The 16,350-nt window shown below is 40.3% G+C and overlaps 1 protein-coding gene and 1 long non-coding RNA gene across 3 annotated transcripts; one reads left to right on the forward strand and one right to left on the reverse strand.

Annotated features, from left to right (window-relative positions):
• The first annotated feature begins 489 nt into the window (after nucleotides 1–489).
• LOC136237077 (mitochondrial amidoxime-reducing component 1-like) lies at nucleotides 490–13,447 on the forward strand. Of its 2 annotated transcripts, XM_066027351.1 has the most exons (6): nucleotides 490–773; nucleotides 943–1,137; nucleotides 9,065–9,233; nucleotides 9,351–9,515; nucleotides 11,452–11,513; nucleotides 12,849–13,447. In XM_066027351.1, exons 1-6 carry the CDS (start codon nucleotides 580–582, stop codon nucleotides 13,054–13,056), a joined length of 993 nt encoding a protein of 330 aa, XP_065883423.1. In that variant the 5' UTR covers nucleotides 490–579; the 3' UTR covers nucleotides 13,057–13,447. The 2 variants fall into 2 exon arrangements, with proteins under 2 accessions (XP_065883423.1, XP_065883425.1); XM_066027353.1 differs by lacking the exon at nucleotides 11,452–11,513 and having other exon boundaries at nucleotides 12,849–13,069.
• Nucleotides 13,448–13,593: 146 nt separating this feature from the next.
• LOC136237078 (uncharacterized) lies at nucleotides 13,594–14,207 on the reverse strand. Its single transcript, XR_010692302.1, has 5 exons — nucleotides 14,062–14,207; nucleotides 13,958–13,982; nucleotides 13,846–13,899; nucleotides 13,717–13,791; nucleotides 13,594–13,667 (listed from the first exon to the last, which is right to left on the reverse strand). It is a non-coding gene; the product is annotated as an uncharacterized lncRNA (long non-coding RNA).
• Between the last annotated feature and the right edge of the window lie 2,143 nt (nucleotides 14,208–16,350).

The raw sequence follows: 16,350 nt of genomic DNA on the forward strand, positions 1-16,350 counted from the left end.
TGAGGATGAACAATGTTGCTAAAAATAAACTATTTTTACGGATTTGCCAAAATGTAATAGTAATAATTATATGGTTGATGTACATACCTCCTGAGTGGAGTATTTACTATTGTTGTACATATCTAAATCATATGTGTAATTGTGTATAGCTACATTGGTTGTTACTTAGTTAGTTAGTTAATTACAAGTGTGTGTGTGTGTGTGTGTGTGTGTAGCTATGTAAGCAATATGTCTTGAAATTTGTTTACTATAACCAAATTTCTTGGTAGAGTGTTCCAGAGTCTGATTGCTGATGGTATAAAGGAATATCTATATACATCCACCTTGTGTAAGGTTGACCATGTGTATAATGGTAGAGTATAAGGTCTAAACATTTCAAGGATAAAATTTTTTTCTCTCCCAAAACCACGAAATTATCAAATTTTGAAATATTTAGGCATGAAGCCCAAAGTCACGTGAGCTTATAAAACAGCGCGTCCTCATCTTTAATTTTCGAGGCGCGTTCCGTTGGTAACCGCGTAGAAACCGAGGTAAAAAAACCAATAACACTTCGTCTGCTTTTATCTCGTAAGTAAATCCATGACTAGTCGAGTAATAATAGGAGTGTCCGCTGCCAGTGTAGCGGCAGTCATCGGTGTATATCTATGGGGAAAATGGAAAAGCAGTAGAAAAGTCGCAGAGGTCACACAGTTATACACCTACCCTATTAAATCTTGTCACCGTATTGAACTCACGACATCAGAGTGTAGTAGCAGAGGATTAAAATATGACAGGCGAGTTTCTTTAGGCAGATTTATATAAAATAAACTGATACTGTGAATGCCAATGTTAGTAATCACATCTATGGTAATTAGCTTTTTTGAATCAATTAATTGTTGTGAACGCTGGGCAGGGATCAAATCCCAAGTCATGGCGTCTGTTATTATTCCATTATATATACAGGTGCTGGACAATAGCTAAAAAGGTGGAAGATGGGAACAAAATATTATCTCAGACTCAATACCCAAAGCTAGCAGCAGTGGTACCAGAATTACGGCCACTATCTAATGGGAAGATAGAGCTCCACATTACAGCACCTGGTATGTCATCACTGGTGGTACCAGAGGAACTTCCACCCAGTAGTCCTACTGTGGTGAGGTAATAATGACATATTGTGAAGTATGTACCAATAGAATACTGGTGTATGTACGAAACAGCATGGATGTTTAGTAGTCGAGTGCTCTAAATAGTGTTAACGATTGAGTACTTGCTACTAGACTATCAGCAGGTAAAAACTTCAGGTGATACCAACAATACACACTGCATTAAAGTACCAATGACTTCTATGCACGTAAGTGGCAAAGTGCATTAAATTCCACAAATTAAACTCCACAGATTACACACTGTCCTTCGTAATAAGTGTATTATACATGTGATGATAAATGATGGGATCTTAATGAGTACTTGAATTATACTATCCGTTTACCAAAATCCTTAATGAGCATTTGTAGCATTTGTTTCATCCCTGCTAGTAACATGGTTAATCTGTTTTCATGGTACTTTCATTTGTAAAGATAAAGTCCAATTGTAGCATATTGAGTATTAGCGTGAACAGATTCCTACTGCTGTACATTATTAACATTATCAGGAGCCCATGTTTGTCTTCTTTGTTGAGCTATGAGCATCACTACACATTGAGAAACCTTTATCAGTATATTGTTTGAATCGAACCTATTCAATGAAATAAACTTGTTCTTCAGACTCCATGAGCTCCTGATCCTACTGTTCAGATATCAGAGAGATTTTCTTAGTCCCAGGAGTGTTGCTCTCAGCTGTATTCCCTCTTCCTGTACCATACAGTACTAATTGAGGTCTGTTACGGTACCATGGTCCAGCTGAGCATTTGGCCAGACCACTTTTCAGCTACGTAGTTTTATACTCTAATAGAGCAGTCAGCTGCATTTTATGACAAAATATTCCTTTGAATTTCATGTGGCAACTATTGTACCATTAACTTGTTGACTGTTTTGTACTTCCGGCCTGCACTATAATTATGTGTGCAGCATTTAAAAAAAAAAATTATTATTAAGGCTTTACAGCACAAGTGCTGAAGGTCTGTAGATATACACTTTCATTAGTAGTCTTCGCTTAGTGTCATTTCCAGATAAACTTTCCCATGAGAGCAAAGTATAAAATAAAAATCAGTTTGAACTAATTGCTACCGTAGCACAAAATTACCAGAACGTATACTCAATGCTTCAGCAAAAAGTTGAAAGAGACTTTATATTGGAAAAGTAGCCATCAGATCTGATTTCAGAACATCTATCTTTCAAGGGGAGTATGCCCCCCCCCCAAGTTTACATGCTTATTATGCATGCAGTTTGTATTCTGTCACATGAATCCATTAGATATTAATTTTGACGTAGCCTAGTGCTGAAACAATTATTCGGTTATTTGACTATTCGGTCGGCTTAACACTATTCCGTTCGTTAACACACTATTTGAATAATCGTTAGCACTTTGTACACTGTATTCAGATGGAAAAGCCAGCCTTGAAACTTAAGATTGTGAATGAAGTGATGTATCTATGCTGTAAAAATTCTATTTTAGAAAAGATAGAAATAGCTCCTAGGCTTTACCTTTGCAAACTTGTTGTCACGAGTCAATTCTAATTAATGACTAAACATACGTGCGTGCATATTACATTAGTATACAGACAAATACTAAGTTAGTAATTTACTTAAACTATAAAGTTCTGTCATGTTACATCTTCTCCTCCTTTGATGAAGCTAGACCCTAGTTTGAGCTTCCATCTGTTTCCTGAAAGGGCGTGGATGTCTCCGTAATTGGTAAGGACCCTTGGGTGATCTATCTAGGACTTGCTGCGTGGTAGACTCGGCCTCAGGTGTGGAAACTGATCCATCACTACCACTTGAGACTTCTGCTTCTTCTATAGCCTTGTTTGATTCCTTATCAGTTATAACATCTGAAGGTGGCACATCAGTGATTTCCTCTTCTCTATCAACATCACTAGCTTGTAAACTATCGGGACTGTCTTCTCCATTAGACAACAAGTTCTGCACCCACTGAGGGACCTTGCTTAGCCCCTTCTGATTGCCACCATACCAATAAAAGCCAGCAGGGAAAGCTACTGGACAATACTTGACCCTACTCTGGTGTATAGTGATCTGTTTGTCTTGTGGAAAATACACCTTTGCAACACTAATATCTGGACTGTTTATATCAGTAACGTGATATGGGCCATGCCATGGCCTCGACGATTTCCGGTTCTTACCACTCTCATCAGCAGGGAAACGTACTAATACCCATTCTCCAAGTTTGTAATTGATAGTCTTAGCCTTACGGTCATATTGGAGTTTGTACCTCTTCTGTGCTCTCTGAATGTTCTTAACAGCAGTACTTCTTGCTGTAGAGACAGAGCTGTCGTTACCTGTTCCCTATAATCACTTATGTCTGACAAGTTAGATCTGGTGGGTGGTACAAAAGCTGCTTCGGTTGGCATTCTGCAGTCCATCCCAAAGAGAAAGTAAGATGGCTTCTCTCCTGTAGATTCATGGGGTGTGTTACGATATGCATACAGTACACCATACAGATACTTATCTCACTGATTACCATATGGCAGCATGTTTCCTTAAGCAAGACTTGAGCTCGCTCAACCATCCTATCACACTCCGGATGGTAAGCTGTTGTATTCAGCTTCTTAATTCCAAGCATCTTCCACAAATCAGTCATTAAATGTGACAAGAGATTAGTACCTTGATCTGACAATAGGGATTCAGGCACTCCAAATAGTGGTACTACCTCTTCAACTAGTAGCTTGGCCAGGCACACAGCCTTCTGACAGGGAAAACCAGGGGGAACTTCGTCAGGTAGTCTTGAAACACTACAACATGCCGGTTTCCCGACTTGGTAAGTGGAAGATCCATAACATCCACTCCAACAATCTAGAATGGTCATGATACTGGAATAGGATGAAGTGGGGGCTTGTTCACATGACCTACGGCATTAACAATTGCACACTGAGGACAAGAGACACAATGAGTCATGACATCACTATACATGCCCTGCCACCACCAATGAGTTACTAAAGACTTGTACAACTTCTCACCTGCGAAGTGACCAGCCATTGGACCACTGTGGTTCTCTTCCAGTATTTGATTCCTTAAGTGACTTGGCACTGCACATCTCTTACGGTGGTCATGTTTCGGATCAACAAAATACAGTATACCATCAACAATAGCGAAACATGAGGACTGACAACTTATTCTCTTAGCAACTTTGTTATCATCAGGAAGGGATCCATCTTTGAATAATATCTCTCAGTTCTCTATCCTTCTGCTGTTCTGTTCCAAAATTACTTCTCTGGTCAACAACACACTGTGGAACATCACTATTTAGTAACTGCTGTATGTCCACCTCACTAGAATTCACTGTAGCCACTTGCACTTCCTCCTCTGGTGGAGAGCTGGGTGCCTCACCCTGAGGGTTGCGAGAAAAAGCATCTGCATTCAAATTCTCTCTGCTGGATCTGTTCTGTAAACTATCTGGATACTCTTCACACCACTTCCATAAACCTTTGTCCACCATCTAGCATGCTTGGCACTTGGGTTGGGTGTCTTGAGAACTGCCTTCATTGCCGAGTGATCTGTGTACACTATCACATCGTGTCCATACAGGTATGCATGAAAGTGATTCAAGGCCCACACTACAGCCAAAGCCTCTAGTTCTGTTACCGCAAAACGCTTCTCAAGGTCTGATAGAGCTCTACTTGCGTAAACCACTGGGTGAAGGCGACCATCTGCTTGTGACTGTGACAATACTGCTCCCAACCCTTGCACACATGCATCAGTCTCCAGTCTAAAACTCTCTGTAAAGTTGGGGTAGGCCAACGCTGGTGATTCAGTCAGACACTTCTTCAGTGTGTCAAAAGCCTCCTGGCAGCTTGTGCTCCATTCAAACACAGCATCCTTACATGTTAATGCGTGAAGTGGTTCAGCTATCTTAGCAAATCCTATGATAAATCGCCGGTAGTAGGAAACTAGCCCCACAAACTGTCTAATTGCCTTGACTGATGTAGGTACAGGGTAGTCTTGCACAGCCACTACACGATCACTGTTAGGTTTAATACCTTGAGGAGTAATTGTATGTCCTAAGTACTTTACTGCTCCACACAAAAAGTGGCACTTGGAAGGTTTGAGTTTTAGCCCAGCCTTTGCAAAACGTTGTAGTACTAGACGTAAATGCTCTAAATGATCTTCTAGTGTCTCTGAATAGATAATAATATCTTACAAGTAAACAGATACAAAACTGGGTCACTCATCAGGATTCAAGCCCATCAGTATCCTTTGTTTGCTTCAGTCTCTGAAACACAGCCGGGGCGTTCTTTAGTCCAAATGGCATGACAGAGAACTTGTACAGGCCCTGGTGAGTAACAAATGCTGTCTTCTCCTGTGAGCCTGGATGGACTTGAACCTGCCAGTAACCTGATGCTAGGTCTAACGTGGAGAAAACTTGGATTTGCCGAGTTGGTCAAGCAAATCATCCACACACGGGAGAGGAAATGTGTCACTTTTCGTAACAGAGTTCAGGTCCTGGGAGTCTACACAAAATCTTAAGGATCCGTCCTTCTTACGGACCAACACCACTGGACTAGCGCATGGACTGGATGAAGGGTGAATCACTCCTTGGTCCTGCATTGAACATAACTGACAAGCTATCTCTTGTCTTGCAGCAAAAGGAATCCGTCTGGCTGGCTGTCTCTTGAGTCCAGAACTACCAGTGTCTATCTCCATCTGAACCATCACAGTTTCTCCTCTCTCACCATCTTCTATGGCAAAAACATTGTGGTGCTCACACAACAACTCCTGTAACTTACACACTGTACTTCTGTCCTCCCAAGGCAGCTCCTTACCAATCTATGCAACTGAGGCAATCAGGTCTCGTTTCCTCTTACTAATGTCATCTGAGGTGACTGCCTTGAGGACCATCATTAACGTTTCCATCAGCACTTCTAGCCTGCTCTGACTCTCCAGAAGCTGGGGTGGTGGCCTCTTTAGTTACTGCCTCAAACGCCATCCCAACACACTCTCCTTTCTCCAGCTTACATGTGGCACCAGATGTGTTAGTCAATAATACCTTCGTACAACCATCATCATTAACATGCACTAGAGATTCACTTATCTGTAACTGACCATCATACTACTTAGTAAAATCAAGCACTGGTTCAAGCAACAATGAACCCTTCAGATCTTGAGACTCAACTTGTACACTCATTAATGTTTCCTTAGAGGGTGCTAGCCTGACTGAACTAACTAAACTAACACGAACACTGCGTGCAAAAGGACATGTTGTACTCTGACTTGTAGTCTGTCTCAAGACACTGGGGTCGTATGCAACAATACCAAGGTGATGACACACTCCCTCAGATAACAACAGATCATCATGAACATCCATCTTCAGATACATTGCTGTATTCATTGTCTTGTCATTGAAATTAATGTCAAGATGTAAACAACCATCCAGCTTAAACTCATGCCTGTCATAAGTATGTGGTACCTTATCTGCCTTCTTCAGTTCCCTCTTCTTCAGTTTAGCAACTGATGCAACTCTCTTAAACAGTTCTGGTCCCATAATAGTGATGTCAGCACCTGTGTCTACAATGCCTCTTGCTGGAACACCAGCTAACTCCTCAAGGGCTAGCTGTGACTTGCTACCCTTATCCTGTACTCGGACTAGTGAAATCTCACTCTCCTCTTCAGAGTCTGATAACAAAAACTCACGTGGGTTCACTTGTGGTGCTGCTCCCGAAGGATGGCTCTTCTCTAGACTGACCATCTTCGTGCTTGGCTTCTCCTTAACCTTCTTATGTGTATATGTAGTGGTGCTCTCACTCCTACTCCTCTGTTTGCAGTGCCACCGCATGTGACCTGTCTTGCCACAAATGTAGCGTTTGACATTACTCTTGTCAACGTCACCTGACTTCTGGTTCTGGTGCTCATTCTGTGAGCGTGTACTACCTGTCTTGTTACTAGATGGGATAAACATTTGTCGTGTTGGACGCCGAGGGGGATTAATATTTTGGCAATACTGTTACCTCTTACGAAGTTCTAGCAACCGCTTCTCCTCATTACGAGAAGCCATACAAAGTGCTGCATAATTCTGTGCTCCAGACACAGTGGGGGCCTTCATGATCTCATGTTTTCAGTGCATCCTGCAGTTGATCATGTAGCAGTGCACTGCGAGTCTCTTGTGACATGGAGTCCCTTCCATATGCCACCTTAAAAGTGTGCTCCAAGTGCCTTATTAAGTCAGCCACAATCTCTTGTTCACCCTGGAATATGTGGCGAAAATCTTGGGCTGCCAGTGCCTTGTTGACTGGTTCCAACTTTCCTCAGAGTGCCTGGATTGCTCGAAAATAACCTCCCTTCTCCTCATCCAAGAGTAAGTCCCACTCCTGTCGAGCCCTGCCACGAAGGTGCCCTGCTAACTACATCAACTTCTCTTCCTCAGTCCAACCGTACCATGTTGTGGCTGTGTGCAGTGACGGGAGCCAATCATCCAGGGTACTAGTCAAGTTGTCTCCAGTGAAGGGATCAACAGGTGGGGCTTTGCCCCTTCGCGATCTAGACTCGCTTATACTGGTTGTGCTAGTGTCCAGTATTGATTCAGCACCTGTTGCAGGTGGAGCTCTAGGTTGCATATCTTGGATCTGCCTTTTCAATCTCTCAATCTCAGCATCATGGCTGAACAATTCATTATCTAACTCTGTTAAATATTGACAGTTGGTACGTCACAACCGTTTTATACGCTCCTTCCCTTCGTCCACCTGGGTCTGTAGAGCAGCAACAGTTGCATTGAGGGCCTCTATCTCAGCTCTCGCCCCTTGTAGCTCTGTCCTCAGCTGTTCAGCTTCATTGCCAGATCCATCTTGGGAACTGCCTTCACTCTCTTGTTCCTCAGGTTGATCCTCACCGTCGTGGTCGACCGGAATGACCATAAATTCCTCCCCTTCGTCCAACAATGACATGCCGCTGGTGGACATGAGTACTTGCACATTTGCTGGCTCGCGCCCCAGCTCTCTCAGCTTACCCTCAATCATTACACGGACCTCAGTAGCAGCCACTTCTGTTGGCACATCAAGCGCTCGAGTCACACACTTTATCTGTTCAGCGGTGAGGCGCTTGGAGTTGAAGGGTAGTGGAACACGTGGCCAATCGTGCCCACTACCCGACAGTTGGACGTACACGTCCTCGGACATCATGCAGCATTATGGTATACCAGTATACTCTTACTACTTATCACACAACTTAATATGTGACTATATAACAGCTGCAATAATGTGCGACTCCACTACCACCACCACTGCACCACGTGTCTCCTCCTAAAAGTCGACTTCCAGTAGCGGTGCTGCTCCAATAACTGCCAACATCAAAAGAATCATCAACCTCTTCGTCTGGAAGGTAGCCTCCTGAAGTCTGCATCCCGATATCCTCGATTGGAAGGGATCTCGGTGGGATCTCCACTGCAAACTTGTTGTCACGAGTCAATTCTAATTAATGACTAAACATACGTGCACACATATTACATTAGTATACAGACAAATACTACATTAGTAATTTACTTAAACTATAAAGTTCTGTCATTGTTACACCTTGCTCCCTTACAAAAAGTTTCAGTACTTATTTAACAGAAGTATAAGTTTAAAGAATAATCGAATATTCGGTCGCTTTGTTCACAACTATTTGAATAGTAAAAATTGCTATTCATTTCAGCATTAATATAGATGGCCTGATCACTAAAAAATTTGGACTCTGGCCCTGGATATGTATCCCCCACTTTTTGACTTATAGTAATGAAACGATGCTAAGTGAGCCTCCCCTGTGCTATATACAGTGCTAATTGAGGACACACATGCTATTAGTCAAGAAAAGGTGGTGTGTGTGTGTGTGTGTGTGTGTGTGTGTGTGTTTGTGTGTGTGTGTGTGTGTGTGTGTGTGTGTGTGTGTGTGTGTGTGTGCGTGCGTGCGTGCGTGTGTATGTAATACACCATGTACATCTATCATAGTGATGGTTGTATCAGTGGAGAAGGTCAAGATGTTGGTGATGAAGCCAGTCAGTGGTTTAGCAAGTATCTTGGGATAGAGTGTAGAATGTACTATATGTCACCATCTCATCAACCAAGATACTTTACCGATCACACCACATATGGATCACTAGGAAAACCCAGTGAACAGGTCAGTCACGTGTGATATAACAGAAGTATTGATGTATATACACCTACGCTTCTCAAGTAAAACTTTAAGAACCATTATTTTTCAACAGTTAGTATGAATTTTCTTTCTTACCCTTAGACGTCTTTTGCTAACACAAGTTCATTGCTGGTAGTGACAGAAAATGCTCTAGATGATCTCAATTCTCGTCTCCAAGCTCAGACACTACCTATTGACAGGTTTAGAGGTAACATTGTATTGAGAATACCAGAGGATAGCTCAGTTGCTGGTAGAAAGCATCCTGAAGTGAGATGTGTAAAATATGTGTACCAGTATGTACACAGTTTTCTCAAAGGATTTTAAAATTTTCTTTGTAATTGCATGTCTATATAGAAATTTACAGTTTGGCTTCATTAATATTTTCAAATACAAAAATCTTTGTCTTTACCATGGTGTCCTTTAGTGCTTGCAGTATACTTGTACACTAACTGTAAGCCTACCCACTTTACCTTTGTTCTGACACTACATGCTGACCTTACAGAGGTTGTTTCTACATTACATAACAGCATCCTTAGATGGTAGACTTACTGCACCTTATGGCTTTGCTATTTGAAACTCCTCCACAACTTAATTATACACGTGTACCTACACAATAGTGCATTGTAACCTTTCCATCATCCTTGATTAGAGTCGTTAGTATACATGACTTCTTTCCCTAGTATTTACAGTAACTATTATCAGCTTACAAAGTCTATAAATGTTACAAGAGATCACAGAAGGCACTAAGCTACAGTATTTGCCTTGTTTTGCTTTTCCTGGCATACCAGCAAGATACCTTGACTATGGGTATATGGATCTTTGTTTTAAGTTTTAAGTTACTGTGCTGGATGATAATTTAAACATGATGCTCATGGGTTCCTAGCTACCAAGAGGAATATCCAGTGGATAATTGTGATGTGATAGACAGAATACCCATTATGAAGTTAGATCAATGAGAGACGTGACCCGTATGCAAGGAAATTTTGAAGTAAGAAAATTTTAACAAATTGACGCTTAATTTGTCAAGTTTACATGTTTTTATCTACAAATTCTTGATTTTTTTGTCAACATTTAATCTTGATGAAGTGTGAATTCATCATTTTTTTTATTATGTCAAAATTTCCTTGCGTACAGTAGTGGGATAGCACTTATGATGATTACAATAAAACTTTCTCTGGTCTAATGTCATAATTATGCTTCCACATTATCTACATTATGTCTTGATTGCACAACATGGTGTACAGTCAAACCTCTACAATCAGACACTCATTGGTGCCAAAAATATCTTGTCAAATCAGTGAAGATGTTAGATTGTCAAGGAAGAATAATGCAGTAAAGTCTTATTAGTGCAGCAAAAATAGTGTCAGATTATAGAGGTACTAGAGTGTAATAATATAAAAATGAACTAGGATGAAAGTGAAACAAGAGATGATGGTAGCTATGGGGGAATATCCCTACTTGACATTGAATCCCAAAGCCAATTTATATTCCCACATTGCTACAATGCCAAGTAAAGATTTTCCCTCATAGCTACCATCATCTGTTTTTGCACTACTTTTTATCACTGCAACCCTACTTGGTTTTTAAATTAATGTTTACTTTTTTGTTAGAGCATAGCTATAAAATACACATGTGGTTTTGACCACATCTTGATCTCACTACAATACTATGCGGTAGATTAAGCTAGGAGGACTGGTACAATATTTTGTTTTCTACGGAGCTAGGTCGTTGCAGGTTAAGATAAAAGAAATGGTGAAGTGCAGAAGGTAGACATTTGTCAGAACCACAAAAGGCCCATCCCTGTGATCCCACCAGTGAGTTTAGTGTTGTGGCATAAAATGGTGGCCGTGCTCAGTTTTGTTTGGCCTCTAGCCTTGTGACTGTGGTCAGACGGTGAGGCAGGCAGACCGAAATACAAATTTAGATGATTTTTAAAAATTCTATGTCAGGTCGCCTGTAAGTATTTTCTTGCTTTTAATGCAGTATTTGATGTTGAATGGAGTAAGACTATTCGTTCCATAAAGATGATTTTGTCATATATGATATTTCTGTGATGATTTTTAGACGTGGAATTTATAGCTAGGGGAAATCCTACTAAACAGTACTACTGTACTGTTTGATAACAGAGGTGTCAGATTAGAGAGGTTGTATGCATTTAACTGGTACGTTGCTACCAGTAATTGTATATGTATTTATTGCTTAGGACTCTTGGACACATTTCACAGTGGGATCTGTCAAACTACGTGCTCAGAGACCTTGTACTAGGTATATAGTGATAATCATTTGTACATGCAACAATACTGTACACTGTGTGTTTGGGAAATTTCTAGAATGTGTGCTTTCATAAAGTACAGTTTTCCAAATCCCTGAGGACCCACCTAGTGCTCAGATAACTGGAAAATCCATACATGTAACTCTGAAATTTTGTATGTAAACTCCACCTCAAAGATTGTTTCAAAAATGATGCATTTCAACCAGTATTGTAAGTGGGCCGGGTCATTTGGGTCACATTTTGTCCAGGTCAAGTGGATCTTATCCACTTCACTGAATATCTGGGTCTGACCCAGATGAGATCATGCATAACTATAAGTTAACAAGCTCGATTGTATTGGTGGAAATGCAGTTGTAAGCACTCAAGAAACTTACGTGGAACCACACCTGCCATTCAGGAATATGCTTTGCTGTCTGTGCGGGGTATGTAGAGCCACACCCACTTATCGGAATTGCATCAGCTGTTGTTCTCTGTGGGCATGCATGGCATCACTAGATCCGTGTTGCTATATATACTTGAAATGTAGGTAACTAACTTCTGGAAATTCTTAATTGCTGTAGCTGCATGTGCATGTGGACTTACATGGAGCCACACCCACTTGATAATACATACGTGAAGCCATGCCCACTTGACAATACGTAGGTACTCACTTCTTGCAGACAATCCTTTCTATAGTGTAAAAAAATGCAGGGTCAACTAATGGAACTTGTGGACTTCTAATCTAGCTCTTGAGGCACGCCTCTATTTTAATTAAACCTGATCACATGCGGGATCCGGGTTCCATCCGGATTACTTTTCGGGTCAGTGGGTCAAACAGGTCAACAGTAATGACCCACTTACAATGCTGATTTCAACTGCTCTAATAGAATCCTGTAGTAGAACTATCATTTCAGCATTGGGCAAACTGAACGTTTGAGTTTCAAAAGTGTTGTATGAGAAAATGTTTAAAAGCTTGCAGTGATATTTTATGCTAACCAAAGTAATCCTAGCTGTTTGTTCTATGAGAAGGAAGAAATTTTTTCCTGGGCTAGATTGAAATTCCCTACCCAGCTTTTGGCTATCAAGATAACAAAAGTAATGCGTAATAATTTTGATGGAGGTCAAGGTGATTACTAAGACTTCAGATACAGGGTGTATAATGTAATGTAATGTCTTAGATTGTAGTTAAAGTACATGCCGTGTTACATAGTAGTAGTATGTCATGGAGTGCTAATATAGATCGTAGAGAAAGTATATACAGTGTAGTAGTATACATGGGTGTATGCATAATAACTGGTTTGTCACAATTAATATATGCCTCTAAACTAATGTTGCACTATTTCCGCTAGATGTGTAGTAACAACAGTTGACCAGGAGGAAGGAGTAGTGAAGGGACCAGAGCCACTGAAGACACTGAGGACATACAGAATGTATAGTGGAAGTAATAAAATACTCCAGAGTAGGAAAAATGGAATATTTGGTGTATGCTGTGCTGTTTTAGAAGGAGGAACCATTTCAATTGGTGATGGTGTATATGTACCATATAGTATATTTTAAGTTTTCCTCTGTACCCCCCTATTTATAAGTGTGTAGCTATATTTTATTTAAATGTACAGGTGGATTGACTCAAGTATTTGATTATGTTGTGAGCAAACATATTTTTTTTTGTATGTGGGCATGAAGTAATCAGAACCAGTTTTTTTTTTTTTTGCAGATCATGCGTGATGTATATGCACATTCCTCAATCTATTTCCTGTTGATGAGCACCTTGTGATCATTGCATCATCCCTTTCTAACCACTTGAAATAACCCCACATACCACAGAATACATTTTTAAAAACTTTTTATTGTAATAACACAATACAAAAAAAACAACAAATAGTCAGCTCAGTGTGAGGTAGTTTACTGCTTCAGTACAACAAGGATGTTCAGAGTTCAAAGAGATGCTCAGCTAGTTAGCTTTTGTGCTTCTCTCATCATAATAAAATCCAGAGTTACACAAAAACAGTCACCTGAATATATTGGGAATACAATCAACCACTTGCAAAGTGCAGTATGCTACTAACCTAATCACACTGCAATCTAGTAGTTGGCTACTTCAACTTAGCCTCGATGGCTGCTGTTATCTTCTTCAGCTTAGCATCAGAATCAACAAAGCCATCACCATTCTATAGTAAGTAACCCAAATTTAATACTCCAAAGCTTACTACACTCTACCTTCTTGGAGTGGACCAAATCGCCTGCAACGTACACTTCAAAATATCCAGTGATGGTAGGAGTAGATTCGCCAATCTATGAAGAGCGTAACATTAAAACATTTCTTTTTGACATAAAAGGTGAACTTACGACGTTGACGTCCTTGCCGAATTCGTCCGTCAGTGTCCCTTGGAACTGACGGAACTACAAACAAAAAAGCAACAGATGGCCAATCCTTATATTTACATTAAAAAGAACTTACCCGGGACCCGTACCCTCATCCACCGCTGTAAAGGAGAAAGAAAGCGATAAACACAGCGATATATCACAAAAAAAAAGACCGCAAATGTAACAACGAATACTTACCAGTATACTATTTTGACTTCTACCACCATCTTCAAAGCGAAATAATCCTGTTCTCAGAGAGCGTCAAACAACTGTTGAATGAAGAACCACCTCAATTGGAATTCCTTAGTTTCACGCATGCGTAAACCCCACCCGTTTTATTCATACTTTCCCGCCAATTAGCAAGTTCTTTATTTATTTATAGCTAAGGACAACCAATACCAGGACATTGTGAATGATAATGGAGGAGATTTTATCCCTCTTGTATGTGAGACCTTTGGTGTCTGGTCACCATATGCCCTATCAATTTTAGGATCCATAGCTGACAGAACAACTGTTAGAAACGGTTTACTTCGAAAGTTTGCTATGTGCCAACTTCTCCAGCAACTGTCTGTGACTTTGTGGAGGTATAATGCGAAAATGATACTCCGCCAGTATTCGCTTACTGTTGAGGACGAATTTCCTGACTTTGACATTGGTTAAGTTAAGTATGTAGGTATATAGTAAAAAGTATATAGTTAGGTAGCTAATAAGTAGTAGTATGGTGTAATTTTCAGTATGCACGTGTGTTATTTATTTTATTTATTGTTACTGGGAAGGGGGCGATCAACACCCCAAAGAAATCACACATACACATAAGATATACAGCAAACCGGGCCCATTAGATAGCTAGACAATAAGTAATTAGTATATGTAGCTATATATCTATGTTTTCTGATTCTATGACAGATACTGGCAAGCTGTTCCAATCTTTGATTGTTCTTGGAAAAAAAGAATGTTGGTAATAACTGGACCGTGTACTGGGTAGGATAAAGTGGTGAGTGCATGTGGTGGTGTATCCATGGTGGATCGCTGAGTTGGCAAGAAATATGGTTGTTCTTTTCATCAAGCACACATCAACACTTCACCTGAAATCATACCCATGAGGAGAATGCAGTATTACGTGTCATTGCAAGATTATCTATATGGCTATGCCCTTCAGCTACATTGATTAGTAACTCAATATGCAAGTTCCTTGAAATTTGGCTCATTTTTGCAGTACTGCTTTATGCGGTCTGACACAATACCTAGCTAGCTACAACCCAATCAAAAGTTTCACCACACTTTTGCACAAGGAAACTATTAAAAGTACATTGTCTGTTACATTCCTTTCCTGAACTTGTATTGGAATAGAATTGCACACTGATGTACGCTCTTGATAGCTAATCAGCTAATTACAATAGTGTTTCTACACTTGCTGTGTCATTATGTCATTATTGTTATACTATTTGTCAAAAACGAAAAAAATACCTTGTCACCTCTATAAATTGGCATAGCTAGAAATGGTTGACTGCAATATTTCTCTTGAGAAAAATCCACATGCATGCAAAGGTATGGCTAGCTACAACCTAATATTTCAAAGAAATTGTGTGGCCTGAAGTTTATTCATTTATTTATTTATTTGTACTGAACAGTCAGCCCTGCTGGTGTCAGTCGTGTGCTCAGGAAAAAAAAAGGTACATTAATTACACAAAACAATTGCTAAAGCATTAGTTATGAGATCATAATGTTAGCTATATCGTTTGCAGGAGCACTAAAGACTGATCAGGGAGGGAGGCTATGCACATGCACCTAGCGGCTATTTAGTCTCGTGCCCATGCAGACCGCTTTTATTCTTATTGTGTGGGGGCGGAGAAAAAAGGCCTTTTTTTTCCTCCGCCCCCACACAATAAGAAAAAAAGCGGTCTGCATGGGCACGAGACTAGCGGCTATTTGGCTGAGGACCCATAGCTAGCTACACATATTGGCTAACTATTAGTTAATAGCCTTTTCTATTATGATCTACAGGATTTAACCCACTGAATTAATTTCGATCTCGCGGCGTTCCGCCGACAGACCGCGGGCGCCGCGAGACTGTACATACTGAAAACTACACCATGATACTACTACTTATTACCTAACTATATACTTATTACTACCTACGTACTTAACTTTTTTTTTATTTATTGTTACTGGGCAGACGGCAATTGCCGATGCGCCCAGGGGGCGATCAACACCCCAAAGAAATCACACATACACATAAGATATACAGCAAACAATTAGATAGACAATAAGTAATTAGTAAATGTATCTATGTTTTCTGATTCTATGACAGATACTGGCAAGCTGTTCCAATCTTTGATTGTTCTTGGAAAAAAAGCATGTTGATAATAACTGGACCGTGTACTGGGTTGGATAAAGTGGTGAGTGTGGTGGTGTCTGGTGGATCGTTGAGTTGGCAAGAAATATGGTGGAATGGATAATCCTGATAAGTTGTTGATTCCTTTATAA

The sequence above is a fragment of the Dysidea avara genome, chromosome 10 (genome assembly GCF_963678975.1).
Source record: "Dysidea avara chromosome 10, odDysAvar1.4, whole genome shotgun sequence".
Lineage (NCBI taxonomy): Eukaryota > Metazoa > Porifera > Demospongiae > Dictyoceratida > Dysideidae > Dysidea > Dysidea avara.

Bases quoted from the DNA above. Each gene is read 5' to 3' on its own strand.
- LOC136237077 (XM_066027351.1), top strand. From the start codon at position 580: ATGACTAGTCGAGTAATAATAGGAGTGTCCGCTGCCAGTGTAGCGGCA. The intron at 9,234-9,350 runs GTCAGTCACGTG...TCTTACCCTTAG, and splicing joins TAGGAAAACCCAGTGAACAG to ACGTCTTTTGCTAACACAAG. The intron at 9,516-11,451 runs GTGAGATGTGTA...TTTATTGCTTAG, and splicing joins CTGGTAGAAAGCATCCTGAA to GACTCTTGGACACATTTCAC.